General features: G+C 39.0%; 1 protein-coding gene across 2 annotated transcripts in view; it reads right to left on the bottom strand.

Annotated features, from left to right (window-relative positions):
• The window catches only part of CAMK1G (calcium/calmodulin dependent protein kinase IG), a 49,889-nt gene that overhangs the window by 4,660 nt on the left and 26,947 nt on the right, over window positions 1-18,282 (bottom strand). For both annotated transcript variants that reach the window (XM_003767661.3, XM_031937288.1), the window contains exons 3-10: window positions 17,018-17,146; window positions 14,566-14,640; window positions 12,087-12,225; window positions 8,714-8,837; window positions 7,092-7,167; window positions 5,919-6,031; window positions 4,857-4,935; window positions 2,151-2,238 (exon numbers count right to left, since the gene is read on the bottom strand). In XM_003767661.3, the coding sequence (XP_003767709.1) occupies window positions 2,151-2,238; window positions 4,857-4,935; window positions 5,919-6,031; window positions 7,092-7,167; window positions 8,714-8,837; window positions 12,087-12,225; window positions 14,566-14,640; window positions 17,018-17,146 (823 nt within the window). The remainder of the gene's footprint in view (window positions 1-2,150; window positions 2,239-4,856; window positions 4,936-5,918; window positions 6,032-7,091; window positions 7,168-8,713; window positions 8,838-12,086; window positions 12,226-14,565; window positions 14,641-17,017; window positions 17,147-18,282) is intronic.

The following is an 18,282-nucleotide window of genomic DNA, read 5'->3' as shown; positions in this document are numbered from 1 at the left end:
ATGCGGTCTCAGAGAGTTAACACTTCTTAGCTGTGTGACCCTGGGCAAGTCACTTAAGCCCAATTGACTCAGCCAAAAAAAAAAAAAAAAAAAAATCAGATCAAATAGTAGATAGCAGAATGATTTCAGAGAGACCTGAAGAGACTTAGGAGAATTGATGCTAAGTGAAATGAGCAGAACCAGAAGATCATTACACCTGGCAACAATAAGATTATCTGATGATCAACTCTGATGGATGTGGCTCTCTTTAAAAATGAGATGATTCAGACCAGTTCCAATGGTCTTATGATCAAAAGAGCCATCTACACCCAGAGGGAGGACTGTGAGAACTGAGTGTGGATCACAACATATCATTCTTACTTTTTTTTTTGTTGTTGCTTGCATTTTATTTTCTTTCTCATTTTTTTCCTTTTTGATTTCATTTTTCTTGTGCAGCAAGGTAATGGAATAAACATGATGTATATATCAGATTTAACATATTTTTACTTTATTTAACATATATTGGGTTACTTGCTATCTAGGGGAGGAGTGGGAAGAAAGGAGAGGAAATTGGAGCACATGATTTTGCAAGGGTTAATGTTGAAAAATTATCCTTGCATTAAATTAAAGCTTTAATAAAAAAAGAAAAATCGGATCAAAAAGGAAAAAAAATGAGGAAAAAAAAACAAAATGTGAGCAAACAATAACAAAAAGAGTAAAAATACTGTGTTGTGATATACACTCATTTCCCACAGTCTTCTCTCTGGGTGTAGATAGCTTTTTTCATCACAAGATCATTGGAACTACACTGAATCATCTCATTGTTGAAGAGAGTCATATCTATCAGAATTGATCATCGGATAATCTTTTTGTTGCTGTGTACAATGATCTCTTGGTTCTTGCACCTAACTTTAAGAAAGCCTACATTTATTTGTTGCTTTTTTCATGCCAAGTGCTGGGAAAAGCAAAACAAAACACAAAAACAACCCACTATCATTGCCATCACAGAGCTCACATTCAAATGAGAAAGTATGTAAATACCTGTCTATGAAAGGGATATCCTGAATGGATGTAATATAATCTCAGAAAGAAGGCAATTAGCAGGAAGGGGATGGGCAAAGGCCGCTCATAAAAGGTGAGATTGGAGTTGAGGCTTAAAGGAGGCCAGGATAGCTAAGAGATGAAGGTGGGAAAGCAGAGCATTCTGCACATGAGAGACAGTACAAAAACAGAGTCAGGAAATGGGTATAGTGTGTGGAGCAGTAAGTTTAGCTTCATCATGGCAGCTAGATGGCACAATGGATAGAACTGGAGCCAGGAAGATCTGAGTTCAAAATTGACCTTAAACACTTACTAGCTGAGTGACCCTGGGCAAATTACTTAACCCTGTTTGCCTCAGTTTCCTCACCTGTAGAATGATCTGGAAAAGGAAGTGGCAAACCACTGCAGTACCTTTGCGAAGAAAACTCCAAATGGGATCTTGAAGAGTCAGATGTGATTTAAACATCTCAACAACATTGTGTTCAGAGGAGAGTTAAGAACTTACTTTAAATGTTTTACTGGATAGTGAAAGCACAGATTCACTAAAGAAACAGAGAAAGACTTAGTAGGGACAATAGAAAGTAAAGTCCTTGAAGACAGGGAGTCTTCCACCTTTGTCTTTGTAGCCCTAGTATTTAGCAGAGTGATTTAAGCAAATAGCATCTGTTTAACAAATGCTTGTTGAACCAACTGTTTATGGACGTGATGGCTTCAGTATATGAAAGGCTGCCCTCTGGCAGAAAGGCTAGGCTTGTTGGGTTTGGCTCCAGTGGGAAGAAGTAGAAGTAATAGCTGACAGTAGCAAAAAAGGCTGATTTGGCTCAATACTAAGAAAACCTTCTTCATAATTAAGACTACCTAATAATGAAATGGACTGATTAGGAGGACAAGTTGTACCCATGAGTAGAAGAATTGAAATACGACCATTTGTTGGGGGGTAATTTATGCTTAGGATAGAATTGGAACTAGATGACCTCAACAGTTCATTCAAATTCAGGATATTATGGTTTTTCTGAATCCCCAAGGTAGAAAGGATCCTCTCCAGAGTCTTCTTTGAGTATAAAAACATCAATTCTCTACCTTTTTGGTGAGGGAAGATCCTTGCCCACCACCCGAAGTGGTCAGCTTACCCTCCATTTACTCCTGGCGAAATTTTTCTGGATCTGAAGGCTGACAGATGGGTAGATGTCTCGGTGAAGGGCAGTGTTGCCATCAATCCTATAGGAAAAGAGAAATGGAGATAAGCTAGTGGGCGTTTCTTTTACTTGCACAGAATTGGGGAAGAAGGACAATTCTACCAGGGTTAGAACAGAAAGAGTGTCACTGCTAAAGTGGTATCTTATAAGTAGAGTAGGGATTATGGTTCCCTTATATAGGAAAGTATAGCACAGAGGTCTCCTATTCTGGAAGAACTGTGACCTACAGTTTCAGGAGAAAGAAGAAGTCAAGAAGAGAGGTTGAGGAACATTCAAGCTCAGCTATGCCTTCCTCACTGATCTTTTATTATTCTAAGAGGTTATATGTCATATACTCTCTTATATGACACATCTGCTTTTACCAGTCAACCAACAGATATTTATTGAGTATCTAATCTATGCCTAGTCCTGCACTTGATGCTAAGGAGGACTGAGAAGGATGAGATGAGATCCCTTCCTCAAAGTTTTTATGGTTTAATTTGAGAGATGACATACACATGAAACAAATAGAGAAAAAGTAGCCAAAATACTATAAAAGATCAGAGAACAGGGAAATTATAGTATTGGCTGGAGTGGACTTGGAAGGTTTCGGGGAAGGGGTTGAATTTATAATCCCATATTAGCCATGGAACCCAAGTCAAATCACTTTGCCTCTCTGGCTTCAGTTCCTTTGCCTACAAAATGAAAGGGTTGAAGTATCTTTAAGATCTCTTCTTGCTCTAACATCCAGAGGTGGGACTTAACCAAGCCCTGATGGATTTGAATAGAGGGCATTCCGTTCAAGACAGGGAACCATAGGATAAGTAAAGTCACAGCAGCAAGAGTGAACATAGAATGTTTAGGGACATACAATGAGTTGACCAGCTTGACCAAAATTGAGGATGCTATAGGATCATAAACTTAGGAATGGAAGAGACCTTTGATGCTTTTCAATAAAAAGTTCAGTCTCTCTCTGTATCTGTCTGTCTGTTGTCTTTCTCTTTGTCTCTTTGTCTCTCTTTCTCTCTGTCTCTGTTTCTTTGTGCTTTTCAAAAAAAATTTATTTTGAAAAATTGACAAAATCTTATCCCCTGAGGTGGGTCTTATAGCAATAATGCCTAGTCAAATAACACTCTCATATTGGCCAGCTCTCTTAGTTTACAAATAAAGAAAATAAGATAGAAGTTAGCTGACTTCTTCAGGATCATGCAGTTTGCACGTGAATAAGGTAGATTTTGAACATATCTTCCTGATTCTTCCAGGCACAGTATCATCTAGCTAACTTTGTGTTGATCAGATGTCTTTGAGGAGTAGTAAATACTCTTGGTTTGAAGAAGGGTGTGCCATATTATAGATTTTCTTGAAATCCAAGTATAGCAGCTTTGGCTGATGTGAGAGGCAACAGGGAGCAAACAAATGTCTAAGGGCTCAGTTTATATTCACTTGTCTTTATAAATGTGGTTTTATAAATACTAATTAATTTCATACATTCATGTTCTGACCATTTCTCTTCCTACTCCATCTTCAGTTAGAGTAAAAACTCCCAGAGGGACTGGAGATTTTAATTTCTTGATTTTCCTGTCTCTCCTCTGCCTCCCCCACCTCCCTCACTGCACCAAACACAAAACTCCCAATGGGAGTTCCATAACACTGGTTTTTGCTGCATGCACTTGGCAACGTATTCATTACATATCCATTTGGTCAACAGAAGTAGCTAACCTGAAGGGGTCAATCTCTTTCCAAACCAGTGAATTAAAATGAGATATAATTGTCAACTTTCCATATCTCTTGTTGCCCCATAGAACGATTCTTGTGTTGCAAAAAGTTTAACTGTATATAGATGTAGACTGAAAGAGAGAAGAAGCCTTCCAGAAATGGATCAGAGAAAGATAGTATTCTGAAGACCCCATCTTCTGGTTTTTCTCTTCTGGAGTATTGATAGACACTATCTTTTGTCTATGATGCATCAGGTCAAGGTGATAAGAGAATGAGAGCCCATGATGTTGGAGGATTAGTTAAAATAACTTGAGACAAAGTTAGAGAATATAATGACTATGGTCAAATATCCAAAGGCTGTCAGGCAGGGAAAAAGGGTTTGACTTGACACCATTAGTATTTATTTAGGAACAAGATAGGTGAAAGTTGCACAAAGGCAGATTTTAGTTTCATATAAAGAAAAACTTCCTAAAAACTAGAGGAAACTAAATGAAGAATAAGCTGTTTCAGGAAGAAGTCTGTTTAAGATTTTAGATTTAGAATTAGAAACCCTCATCTTTTAGTCAAACCCTCATCTTATAGATAAAAAAATCAAGGCTTGGGGAGAGTAATTTTTTTATGATCAATTAAATTATAAACAGCAAAGGTCGAATTTGAACTCAGGTCCTTTGACTCCAAATACAGTTTCACTCTATTATAGATCTCCAAGAGTAGAGGTTTTCCCAAAGCTGCCAGATGATTGTTATCAGCTGTGTTATAGAAGGGATTCCTACACAGGTAGAAGTTTGACTAAATGATGTCTTAGGTCTTTCCCAGTTCTGAAATTCTCAGTCTATGATCCTAGGACATAGTGAGACACTTTATACTATAATGCTGGGCAAGAATTCTGAAAGCTGAGCTTCTGAACTCGGGCTTAGAGGAAAGCCCACCTTATACCCCACTCACCAAGGGTGACTTAGGGCCTTTTCACAAGTGTATCTCTCATTGGGGTCCTTCTCTAGCAAGTGGCAAATGAAATCTTTGGCTGTGGAGAGAAAGAAAAGAGGCAACAAAGCATAAGCAGGTTTCATGACTGATGGAAATGAATCCCAGGCTGGTGAGTGGGAGCAAATGCATAGCCAGTTAATCTTCTAAACTGGCAATTTCAAATATCTAAAGGGAGAAAAAAAATTCCAACCCAATCTACCATCAACAACTTAAAGAGGAGAGGTTTCAAGGAACCTCACCCACACATAGCTCTGCTGACACATGCACACACGTGTCCAAACATATGCATAAGTACACGTGTGCACATGGACGCCCACATGAACACTGAGTGCTTTTCAGGTCTGATCCTTCACTTTTTCAATACAACAAACATTTCTTAAATGACTACTGAGTCAGAGGATGTCAGAATTGGCAGGAACCATAGATGCTGGCCAACCTAACACTTTTTTTTTTAAATAGTTATGGAAACTGAGATCTCGGCAGGGAGATTGAATTATTTATGAAGTCAAGCAATGGGTAAATTGAGTGTTAAAGCCTGGACAATAATCTGGGGCTCATCCTCCCCAGGGCAGGGTTATTTCCACAACATTGAATAATTTTTCTATAGCCAATTCTTCTCCTGGCATGATAGCATACTTTTTTCTTGGCATCCAGATTCTTTTGTGCCAAACCTGCCCAGGACACTGCCCTCTGCTCAGTTTTGCCCTCTTGACAAGTTCTCATCTTGTCTCTCTCCTCCTCTTTCTCTCCCTCCCCATTTTTTGGGCATAGACTATTAACAGGGAGATGGAGCCGACTACACTCAAGATGGTAAGAATTTACCTTGGTTTTGAAATGATGAAGCATTGCAAGATGCCCAGCTATCTTTGGGGGGGGGTAGAGGGGACTCTGATCCTTATATATTGCTCCTTTGTCCTATTTCCTAGTGTAGTTCCCCATGGATACACTTTAGAGGTACAAGGAGGAGGAAGCACTGGCAGTTCTATTCCCGCTGACTGATGTACGCAGGAGGTACCTTACCGGACTCAGAAATGTCATCCCAGAATGGAGACTCAAACTCATAATAGCCTTCCTTGATCTTCTCAAACAACTTGGATTCCGTTTCCTCATAGAAAGGGGGATACCCACATAGCCTGCAACATGCACCAGGAGAAAAAGGCAGCTTAATTCTCAGCCATCTCCCTGTGATCAATCCTCTCTTCACTCTTTATGTGCACTGTTCAGATGGAGGGTAGAGAGCCATGAGACTGAGCAGCACAGAGGGACATCTGCTTCTAATCTAAGAATGACATAAGTGCCATAGAAGGTTTACTAGCTGGAGCCAGAAATAGCTGGCATGGACAGCTCAGGAAAATTTCTACCTTTCCTAGTGTTCCCAACCAATGTCTCTTCTATCTGCTGGTTATAAAGGAATTTCATCCAAATTCAGCCAAAGGGGGAAATCTTTCATGCTATAATAAGAAATCAGGATCAAAGTACACTATATATTATCTGTGTGACTTTGGACAAATCACTTAATCTCTATGAACCTCAGTTTCCTCGTCTATAACATGAAAGCATTGGACTAGCTAACTCCTGAGGTCTTTTTTTTTTTTTTTTCCAATTCTAAAGATTTCTATATAATTCTACTAGCCCTTGAAGAGGGACACTGTGAAAAACCCATGTAAAAGGATATGAAGACTGGTCTGAGATCATATTTTGATGAGGGAAGGGAGATGACCTTGGACATTTGAAAAGAAGTGTTTGAGAATCTCTCTCTCTCTCTCTCTCTCTTTCTGTCTCTGTCTCTCTCTATTTCTGTGTATGTGTATTTATTAGGGAACCTGAGAAAAAGATGAGCATTCACAGAGGGCAGAGAATGATACCATTGGCAATGCTTTTTCCTCACTTTTTTTTTTTTTTAATTCCTCTTAAGGCTACCTTTGGTTGGAATCAAGAGAGCAGATGAAGTAAGGAAGGACATAGAACTCAGTTAGCCAGGTCTTGCTCTCACTGTTATTCAGCTAGTCAGATTCTTTACTTCTGGGATCTCAGGGATAAGAGGCAAGCATTTAAACTAAGAAACTCAGGGACATTTTTTTTTTTTTAAATCTAGTTGAAAGCTTTAAATAGAGAAGCTTTGGTGGGCTAAGATGGTATTGAATATCAGACCCTTGGGATTGTAGGGGAACCAGAGAGAAAGTCTGCACTTACAAAATGTAGGTGATGACTCCAATGGACCAGCAATCCACAGCCTTGCTATATGGCTTTTGAGCTAATACCTCAGGAGCTATGACAAAGAAAACATTCAGTTAAGGGAAACAGAATCCTGGGCTCAGGAAAAGAGTTTTTAGGAGTCCAGTTAACCTTGCTTCATGGAAAATTTCTTTCTTCACATTGAATTCACAAAATGCAAATGTAGTCTCTCAATATTCACTTAAACTTATCCCTAGGTTGTTTTCTAAGTATTCTGTACGTTATATCCTGGTGGGACTTGCTCTCATGTAATCAGACAATTAGATCACCTTGAGAAGGGAACTTGATTTTTTTATCCCACAAGGAGACCCCTGAGTGCCTGAGGGCAGGGGCTGGGTCTCCTATCTCAGGGTGTGTATAGATATGCATAACTGGCAATGTTGTGCATGCTTTGAGGACTGAGGTACCTCTCCCTGAGGTACCTTTTTCCTGGGCTAGGACTCTGTATTAATACTCCATAGTGAAGCTTTCTATTGTCATTGCTCCTACCAATTCTTCCTCCTCCCCCAAACTTACACTGGGCCCTGCCAGGTGACTCCTGGCCTAAAGGAATGCACCAAGAGTTGGATGGTGCATAAAGTATAAATTTTAATTACAGATATTGTTCCCATTTACTGTCCTCAGAAAACTTACACTAAACCATATAAAGGCTTCTGGGAGAGACCATTTTTGATACTTTCTAGTCTCCATGCTTTAAGATATTTGCGGATGTAGAATTAGATTGCCTGGTTTCAAATCCTGACTCTGATAATAACAGATGATTAATAATTAATATGACCGTGGACAAATAAGAGTCCCAGAGATCTGGATCTGTTTTCCCATTTGTGAATGAGGGTCTTTGGATAAATTAATCTCTAAGGGAACAAATTTCACCTCTAAGAGTCTATGACCATATCTCCAATTTTCTCAGGTTCAGAAGCCATACCTGGGAATCTTTATTATGTAGTTGTAAGGCTCACAAGATAATAATGTAAGATAATAAGATAATATATGTAAAAGAACTTTGCAAACCCTAAATGCCAGCAATTGTTATCTCTCTTCTAAGGAGGAAGAGAAGAAATGGAAAATGTAGACTTCAAACTCTTTTATAGTTTTAGAGCCTGTGGCTTTTTTAATGATTCCCTCTGCCTCCCTCCTCTTCCCCCCCATCTCCCAGTTTTATATGGGGAGAGGAAGGGAGGTATGAATTTAGAAATTGGTATAAAGATTTAGGAGAGAACTGCAGAATATCTCAGCTCTTTGAGCAAAATCACAGAGATAGGTTGACAGGCCCCCCAGCAGGCTGTGAGTCATGCTAATTGTACTCTGGGAAAGGGTAGCTAAAAATCCGGAGTTTTGGAACAATGTGGCAAGGTCTGGAGAAGCATGGACTAGCTGACTGGCTAAATTGAACCTTTTTTGGGAGGTAAGCATTAACTCTTACAGGTCAGCTCCTGACTGTGCTAGAACAAGACAAGACAAGACAGCACAATAAAATACAATACAATACAACACAATGAACATTTGCTATATGCTCCCGGTGGGCTTTGCTAGCTGGTTGATCTCTTTCCCTTTTCCCCTCTCCATTGGTCTTGACTCACCTACATAGCCGGGAGTCCCACAGGCTGTAGACATCACACCACTCTGCTCCATCTTGGATAGACCAAAGTCTGTGATCATGATCTTGGAGTTCTCATCAGGGGTGAGGTAGAGCAGATTTTCAGGCTGTAGGAGGGACATGGCAGGGGGAGTAAGAGAGAGATATCACAAGGTATAAGATCCAAATTGATCTCAGGCAAATGCCTTTCCTTCCTTTTGATAATCCCATGGGGAGGCAGATCTGCCAGAAAGCTGAGTTCCTACACTGGGGCTTGCCTTCCTTACCTCCTCCACACAGAAATGACCCAGAAACATGAAAATTATATCAATGTTTCAATAGATCAATGTTTGGAGGAAATTTCAAAAAAAGACTTAAGGGTATGTGAACAATGATTTTTAGATCTTTTGGCTTAGTAGGGTGAAGAGCTATTTTCTATCCTCATGAAACACAAAAGAAACACTGGATTCCTAGAGGATCCCCAATCTAAGGTACATGGTAAATTAATTTTAGGGATTGGGAAGCTATAATTTTTTTCTTAGGTGCCCAGAATCTAAATTTATGCCCCTGGATTTAACTTGATGGAATTAAGGTCGATGTGGGACTGAATTATCAAAACAGTTGGGAGAGACAGTTATAAAGCCCTGATGTTTGGGGCTAAAAAAAAAAGCTGTGGAATTTTTCTCTCTAGACTATGTTATCATTAGTTTTAAGGTATGAGTGGGGAAATGAGGTCAAGATTAATTCTGCCCAATGGCATAGGAATGAATCAGATGACTTGCAGAATTATGCAGTTAATTGAAAGAGTGCTGGATTCGGAATCAAAGGGTCTTCATTAACTTTTGTTGGGTTATCATGGGCAATCACTTCACCTCTCTGATCTTCAGTTTTCCTGTTGGGAAAATGAAAGGAGGCTAAATGGTCTCTATGGTTCCATTCTAGTTTCAAAACTATGATTCTATAATATTCTTCTCTTTTCATTCTTTATGATCCAACAACATTGACCATCTTGAACATAACTTAGTTCAAGTTCTACCCTTTGTAAGAGGCATTTCTAGATTTCTTCCCTCTTATTGCTAGAGCCTGAGACTACCTTCCATCTACTCTGTATATACCTTGTATGTAGATCATTGTTTGCAAGTTGTTTCCCTCTTTTGAATGAGAGCTTCTAGAGCCTGTTGTTGTTTTTTGCCCTTCATTCTCGAACAGAACTATGACATCAGGGAGATGATGCTATGACATGCAAATGAATTGGATTTAAGTCAGGAAGGGCTGTGAAAGTTACCTTCCTTACTTTCCCCTCCAGAGCCATCTGGATCCAGTGGCAAGATATAGATCAAGATGACTGGAGATGGCCCCAGATGAAATAGCTAGATGACACCAGCCCTTCAGTAAAGAGCACCAGAGTTCAAATCTGGCCTCAGACACTTAATTTACTTATTAGCTGTGTGATCCTGGGCAAGTCACAATCCCAATTGTCTCTCAAGATTAAAAGAAATTATAAAAAGAGTTCCCATAAGGAATTGGTCTGGTGTAAAGGCAAGTAGGTAAAGCAGTATATACAATACTTGGCTTGGAGTCAGAAAAACCTGAGATCAAATTCAGTCTCAGGTATTAGCTGGTCATCCTGGGGAAATTATTTAACTTTTCTCTTCCTTGACTATAAAATGGGAATAATATTAATACCTATCTTCCAGGATTATTGTAAGGATCAAATGACATAACATCTATAAAATGCCTAGCATAGTTCCTGGTATCAAGTAGGCACTTAATAAAATGCTTATTGATCAATAGATTGTTGTTCTTGTTTGACTTTGAGTTTTGTTTTCACTTTATATTTTTCAAAGCATTCTTACAAGCCTCATCAATTGAATATGTATTGATTATCCACCAAGTAAAACACATTTCTAGGTCATTTTTAATTTTGTGAGACGGGGGGTCCTCAATAGTCCCTTAAGATGGAGAATACAAATATTATGGCTCTAATAGAAGAAGAAATTGAAATTCATAGAGGTTAATTATCCAACACAGGGTTTGAATTTGAACATGGATATCTTGCTTCCAAGTCCTGCATTTCTTCCAATGCACCATGTTACACATGAGATTGGGTCAAAAGCTGGAGCATTTGAAGACAAGAACAAGAAAGGTTCAGTTGGGGTGGATAAAGTCTAAGTACAGTTAAGTATAATAAAAGGTATAGAATAAGATGAGGAAAAATAAAATAACAGTGCTCTAGGAAAATTTGAGGACTGAGAAAGCAGTTATAGCTATTGGGAGATGAATGGTAAGGTGGGGTGGGATGAAAAAATAAGAGGCAGCATGGGTCAGTCATAGCAGTTCTCAGAAAGGAACACCATTTTGTCAGGAACACTTGAGTCTAAAACCTGCTTATCATCCTCACTAGCTATGTAATTATGGAAAAGTCATTTAATCTTTAAAGCTCAGTTCCCTCCACAGCAAAATTACGGGAGTGGACTCAGTGATCTCTAAGATTCCTCCAGAGCTTAACCTCTAAAACTTTGAAGATCCTATGAGTCTCAAGGAGGAGGTGATATCTGAGCAGAAGAAAAAGAAGTGTGAAGGGGAAAAAGGGAAGAGAATACCCCTTTTGAGTATAGGGGAATGACTTTTGAGAATGCTCAAATGATGAAAGAGGGGAGATAAAATGACAAGTGCAGGTTTCATCTAGAAGCCTGCTTTCACTAGAACTTAAATGGGATGATGGAGAGTAAGATGATGTAAGTCTGGATCTAAATAACTGAGGGTCTTAACTACCAAGCCAAAGAGTTTATTTTTCATTATTCTAGAACCATTATTTTAGAACCACAGCCAGACCTCGGCTTTTAGAAGACTATTATATAATTCGTTCTTGAAATTATTCTCTGGGGTAAGATAGGGCAGAGATGACTATTTCTTTCACTTTTATTTTACAAATGAGGAAAAAAAGAGATACAGAGTCTTTAAATAACTAGTCACACATTTAGTGAATGGTAGAGTCAGGACTATAAGTCAAATCTCTCATTGCTTAATTGAGGAGTATTTCCTATAGCTTAATTTCTGCTGTCATAGTTTTTTCTGGGATGAGGACATGATCCATTGAAATACCCATCTCTACTATCTCTGAGAGCCCTTAGGACTGGTCAACATGCTTTGTTGCTGACTCAGGCAATTCCCCTCTCCTAAGGCCCTCATTCCTGAGGACTTAGCATTTTATTCTAAGCAGTGTGGACACCCAATAGGTTTAGTCCACTACAGTTTAGAACACCTAAACTCAAGTGACCCACCATTTTCAGCCTCCTTTATTGCAGAGATTACAGGTGTGGGCCATCATTCTGGGCACTAGCTCCCATTTTCTAAGAAGCTGCCTGCCTTAGTACCTTTAAGTCTCTGTGCACGATGCCATTCTCATGGAGGTATTTCACTGCTGATAAGACCTGCTGAATCACCAGGCTGGCATCCTTCTCGGTGTAAACTCCTCGTTCCAGAATCCGGTCAAACAGTTCTCCCCCAGAAACTCTGTATGGAAGATGGATAGATGGGATGAGGTGGGAGAGTGGAAGGAAGAAATGCTGAGGGATTATCTAGATGCTGAATAGCCTACCATTTCAGGAACAGATATTCTTGTGGTGGAGAAAGGAGTCTGAATTATAAAGGGTAGATTTATAGTAAGATAGGGATTTTGGACCTCAGGGAGCTCAGCAGAGTAATTGGATACTTACCTGGTGTGACCTGAGGTATGCTGGGAATACCTCATTGATACATCAAATTGTACATTTTCTTTGGTTTAAATCTTTTGCCTGAGCTAGCTCTCCTAGAAGGCTATTAAGATTTGCTCTAAGATTGTCTATAAGGGCAGGGGGTGGGAAAAGATGTTTCAATAGAGGGAGAACCTTCTGAAATTGTAATGTTACCTTTTCCCCCCTTCTTCTCCTCTTGTTCCCAACGCCTTTACAAAGAGAGGTAGGGTTCTGCAATGATAAACTTGGAGTAGGAAGATCTGGGTGTAAATCCTGCTCTGAGACTAATCAGCTATGTGACCATTTTGTTGTTGTCTTTTTTTTTTTCTTGTGTGAAATTCTTTATGATCATTTTCTTGGCAAAGACACTAGAGTAGTTTGTCATTTCCTTCTTCAGCTCATTTTACAGATTATGAAACTGAGGGAAACAGGTTAAGGGACGTTTCCAGGATCATACAGTTAGGAAGTATCTGAGGCTGCATTTGAATTCAGGAAAATGAATCTTCCTGACTCCAGGCTGGGTTCTCCATGCACTATAATAGCACCATTTATCTGCCCCTTCATGACTATGAAGTTAAATTAAGCTAAAACCACCTACCCTCTCTGAGCCTCAGTTTCTTCATCTATAAAACAAAATTAATAATGCCTTTATAACCTGTAGCTCTAAAGTACAAAAAAGACCAAATATTATTATAGAACTTAAAATGAAAAAAGTAAAAAATTACTGTATATAATCTATATATAGAGAGATTATTTCTAGATACATGTCATATATCTAGATATAGATTTTGTAATATAGCTATTGTTGGGGATAAAAATATAATATAAAATATATATTATATATGATGACTTTATTATGTCCATATGTAATATAACTATCTTACATATCATATATCATGTAATATATGATGTATCTATCTTTTTTTTTATTTAATAGCCTTTTATTTACAGGATATATACATGGGTAACTTTACAGCATTAACAATTGCCAAACCTCTTGTTCCAATTTTTCACCTCTTACCCCCCCACCCCCTCCCCTAGATGGCAGGATGACCAGTAGATGTTAAATATATTAAAATATAAATTAGATACACAATAAGTATGATGTATCTATCTTTATCCATTTATCTCTAGTAACAATCAGCTGTAAAGCAAAGCAAGATAATTTCACTTTGCCTGTCTCACATGGCTGTTCTAAAGATCAAAGGCAGTAAGGCAGTGCTTTTAAACTCTGGGCAGAGGGTAACAGACAATTAGTTCCTAAATTCTCCAATTGTTTCTTATATTTCTTTCTTTCTAAAGTCTGAGACTCACATGTGGCAGGTGATGGGATCAAAGGAAAGACAACTCTTTGGAAATAAATCCACACTGTCTGACCCTGTGCCGCATGAATTCTTGCTGGCAGGAGCCAGGAAGATGCAACCCTTCTCCTGGAGGACTCTAAGGCAGGAAGCATCCTTGCCTCCACTTACCTAATCTCATGGATTGTGAGTTTATCTTGGTGAATAGGCTTATTAAAACTGAACTAGGCTCATCTGGATTTGCTTATTAGGATTGCTCCCGGTCTTTTGCCAGTTCTTTTCTTCTCGCTCTGAAGCCTGATCCCGCCTTTTTTGCTGAGCCCCTAGTGAGTCCAGGATTTAATAGGCTACTTGGGCCTGAGCTGGCTCATTAAAGTTGCCAGGTGTCAGAGAGGGAAGAGGGAGCTGTGTCATCAGTCAGAAACACATATACTCAGCCATGCTGGGATGGTGAAATCAAGATGGGAGCAGGCAAAGGGGGAGTTTTATAAATAGAAAGCCATTTCTGCCTACTGATCAGATCGAGGTCTGGGCACAGTCCAAATCCTAGCAGGCACCACTCAATTGGCATTTACATGGGCCAGTGACACGAGGACCTTTCTAATGGGGTATTATTTTCATTTTATAGATTGAGAAGAACATCACAGATGGGATCAGTGAATCACTTTAAAGAGCTTTAAGTTTCCTTTGCTTGCTCTAACTACAGAATCCTCTGTCTCCTTCCACCCGCTCCCATATTCTGTGATGGCTTCCAGAGGCAGATCTTCCTCCATCCCACCCGAGGGCTCTGCAGAGGATCAAGGACCCTGTTCACTTACAGTTGCATGACCAGGTAGTAATGAGTGGAGCTCTCATAGATATCTTCTAGGGTTACAATATTTTCATGCTTGATTCTGCAAAGAATAAAAGAGGTCAGTTCAAATGGAGAAAGATTTATGTTGTCCATAGAAAACAAATAGACCCAATTCGATTAGCTTTCTATTTTTTTTTTCCTCCTAGGGAACTGCGGAGATACAACCATAGCATTTGGATTGCTGAGCATGGAGTACCTATGGCAAATTTAGCTGAAAGGTCGGAGTTGGGGGGTGGATAGAAATAGAGGATCAAGAGCAGTCCATTCTAGTCAGGTTAAATCACTCAGGCACAAGGGAAACCCTGTCTCCCAGAAAGTTTGATCTTAGCCAGGGTGATGATGCTGATGACTCTTAACCAAATGAATGTTCAGTAAGAGGCAGAGAGGGAGGCAGCAGGTCATTGTGAAGTGGAAAGGTAGATGAGGAGAGACAAGTGGGACTTTCAAGAGTGGCACATTGCACAAGGTTAGCTAAACCATAGTCAATGGTCTGGTCTGGACCTTCTTGCCACAGGCAAGGAAGCAAGCCCTTAAAATGTCAATCCCCAGAGATAAAGCTCCCATAATCCCATTCTCGTTACAGCTTCGAGAACAAAATGTTTATGTAGTTTTCATAACAGGCTGGGGACCTACACAAAATGTCCACATGATATGATCTCCTCCCCTTTCCCTTTTATCACACTATGTCCATGGAAACTTTTATCCTAAAATCAAATAGAAGAAAAAATGGATTTGTAGTAATAGGCTAAAGTTTACATTCTTGCCTGGCCAATTACTTTTTGTTTGTTTTTCAGGCAGTTGGGGTTAAGGAACTTGCTGAAAGTCACCCAACTAGTGAGTGTCAAGTATCTGAATTTAAATTTGAACTCAGGTCTTTCTTATTCCAGAATTGGTACTCTATCCACTATGGCACCTAGTTGCTCCTCCCCCCTCCCAGTTACTCTTTTTATTACCTTAGTGGGGAAGAAAGAAGGAAAGGAAATAAGCATTTATACAGTACCAGTGTCCAGCACTGTGCTAAGTATTTAGCTTCTCTGGGACTCAGTGTTCTTATTTGCAAAATGAGAGGATTGGATTACATTCTTTAAAAAGTCTCTTCAAATTCTACATTCCATGACCTAGTCTTAAGGGAAACCAAGGGATGAATCATTTTTGGATGCTTTTGTGGAGGATAGGAGTCAAATAACCTTCACTGTCTATGAAAACCAGGTCAAGAAGGAATGTGCTTACATTACAGCCAGGGGTAGGAGGGGTGGAAGAGGCAGACAAGAACTTCCCATCCAAAGGGAATTGGACATTGAGTATATGAATGGGCATGAAACTATATTATACTCTTATTTAGACATCATGGAGAAGAAGACAGAACTTCACATTTCATAGGATTATTACTTTATAGTTATTATAAATTTATAGCTATATAAATTCATAGCTCTTTGAATCTCATTTTACAAGTAGGAAACACATAGATATAATGACTTTTCCAGGGTCACATCACTAATAAGCAGCAGAGCCAAGATTAGAACTCATAACTCTATTCCCAAACCATTGCTCTTTCCAACATTCCATACTGTCTCCAATAATTCTACTGACTATAAACTAAATGAAGGCCTAGATGCTCTAGATCTGAAACTTAGCCCAAAACAAATGCATCAGAATAATTATGTTAGCATAGGGGCATAAGGTTCTGGTTTTAAAAGTCTGTGAATCCTTCACTTTCTAGATTCAAGAATCAAGAGTCAAGAGCTCTATTTGAGTCTGAGGAGGAACTCAAGGTCTTACCCATTGATAGTTGAGTCTGGTCACATCAAGAATTCTTAAAAATACAGACCAATTACAAGAATATTTCCAATTCTTCTTAATGACATCTTTAATAGTGACAACCATCACCATTGCCCCTTTGATAAACATGAGTGACTAGCCCTGGAATGGTTAATGATGGCTAATCTTGCTTCCCACTCAATTGAATTTTTAAAAAAAGTTGTTTGAATAGCCATGAAAGAAAAAAAAAAGTTTTTTTACTTCTAGGTGAAAATTTCAAGTTAGCAAAATTCAACTTAATATTCTTTCTAACAATTAGAGCTATCCCCAAATATCATAGTTTACTCTTATTAGATAGTGTGGAAGCTATTATTGGAGCTGTTCAAGCAGATTCTGAATGACGAATAAGGGAAAAAAAAGTTGCATATCAATTATAGGATGCATTAGATGTCCTGGGGTCCCTTCCAACCCAAGAAATTCTATTATCTCTGGTTTAAATTGATTTGACTCTTTGATGGAATAGAATAGCTGGAGCAAAGATCAAAGTGATCATGATTTCTTGGGTTACAATCCCACTCTGGTTCTTTCTGCTGAAGGTGTCTGAGAGGAAATGTTTATTTTCCACTGGATGTACCCAATCAATTGGCCGTCACACTCACTTTTTCAATACTGCAATTTCATTCTCCAGGCTGCTGTCTCGGAAGGCAGGAGATTTTTTGATACATTTCAGGGCAAACAGCTTCCCAGACACCCTTTGCTTTACCAGGAAAACTTCTGAAAAAGCTCCTCTAAAAGGGGAAAAAAAATACCAAGAAGAAAAACTTAGCTTGCACCAGTGGAGAACATTGCTGGGGGCAAAATATAAAGCTAGACAAACATTTGGCTGATAATTAGCTTCTATTATCACTGTAAGCCACCTATAATTAACTAAAGAATTGGACTTAAATTATGGCATATTTATTATAGTCAGTGTGTTCCTTTCTTCACACAATGAATCTAAGGGGGGAGAAAAGGGGGATGGAGGTGGATGATTTCTCCCTTACATAAAGCATTTCCTACTTAGGCTAAGTTAGAGAGGACCCTGAATTCTCCAAGCTATGTGTACCAGTCAATTATAGACTTTAATAGGTCCACCCCAAGTGCACAGTCTTCCAGTAAAGCAATTAATTAATCAACAAGAATCTATTAAGTGCCTATTATGGTACCAGGCACTGTATTAGGTATGGAGAATTAAAGGACAACCCCCCCCCCCATCCCTATTCTAGATTGAAAGCTGGACCAACTCAGAGGTTACCAAGCCCAACCTTTCAATGTGCAGATGAAGAAACTGAAAAGTGAGAAAAATGGCTGAGTCCAGGTCACACAATGGCAGAGCCATGATTTGTTGCAAGAGTCTCTTACATCCTAACTTCATCACTGTCAGATTGGCTGTGTAAATTTTTCTACCATAACCACTTTTTAAGACAATTTACCAAGTGATTTGTCTAAATCGTGACACCTAAGTGGAACAATTGATAATGTTGGGTTTGAAGTTAGGAAGATCTGAGTTCGAATGCTACCTCAGATACTTATTAGTTTTGTGATCATGGGCAAATCACTTAGCCTCAGTTTCCTTACTTGTAAAATGGTGATAATATTAATATCTATCATCTATATATTTCCACGTTTTCAAGGATAAAAGGGTATAACAAATGATTTCAAGTGCTTTGCAAACCTTAAAATGCTATACAAATGAGAGCTACTACTATTATACCTGTTGTTTCCCCCATTAGAATGTAAGTCCTTGAGGCAGGTGATATTTAATTTTTGTCTTTGTATTTTGCTTGACTGCCCAGATAAGTAAAGAATTGAGGCTGGAGACTGGAGAATGTTTGCATTTCATTTTGACACTGTGTGTGTGCTTGCGTGTGTGTGTGTGTGTGTG

This window comes from Sarcophilus harrisii, chromosome 4 (assembly GCF_902635505.1).
Source record: "Sarcophilus harrisii chromosome 4, mSarHar1.11, whole genome shotgun sequence".
Taxonomy (NCBI): Eukaryota; Metazoa; Chordata; class Mammalia; order Dasyuromorphia; family Dasyuridae; genus Sarcophilus; species Sarcophilus harrisii.
The sequence above is the reverse complement of the archived record's forward strand: the minus strand, read 5'-3'. Positions and strand labels throughout refer to the sequence as shown.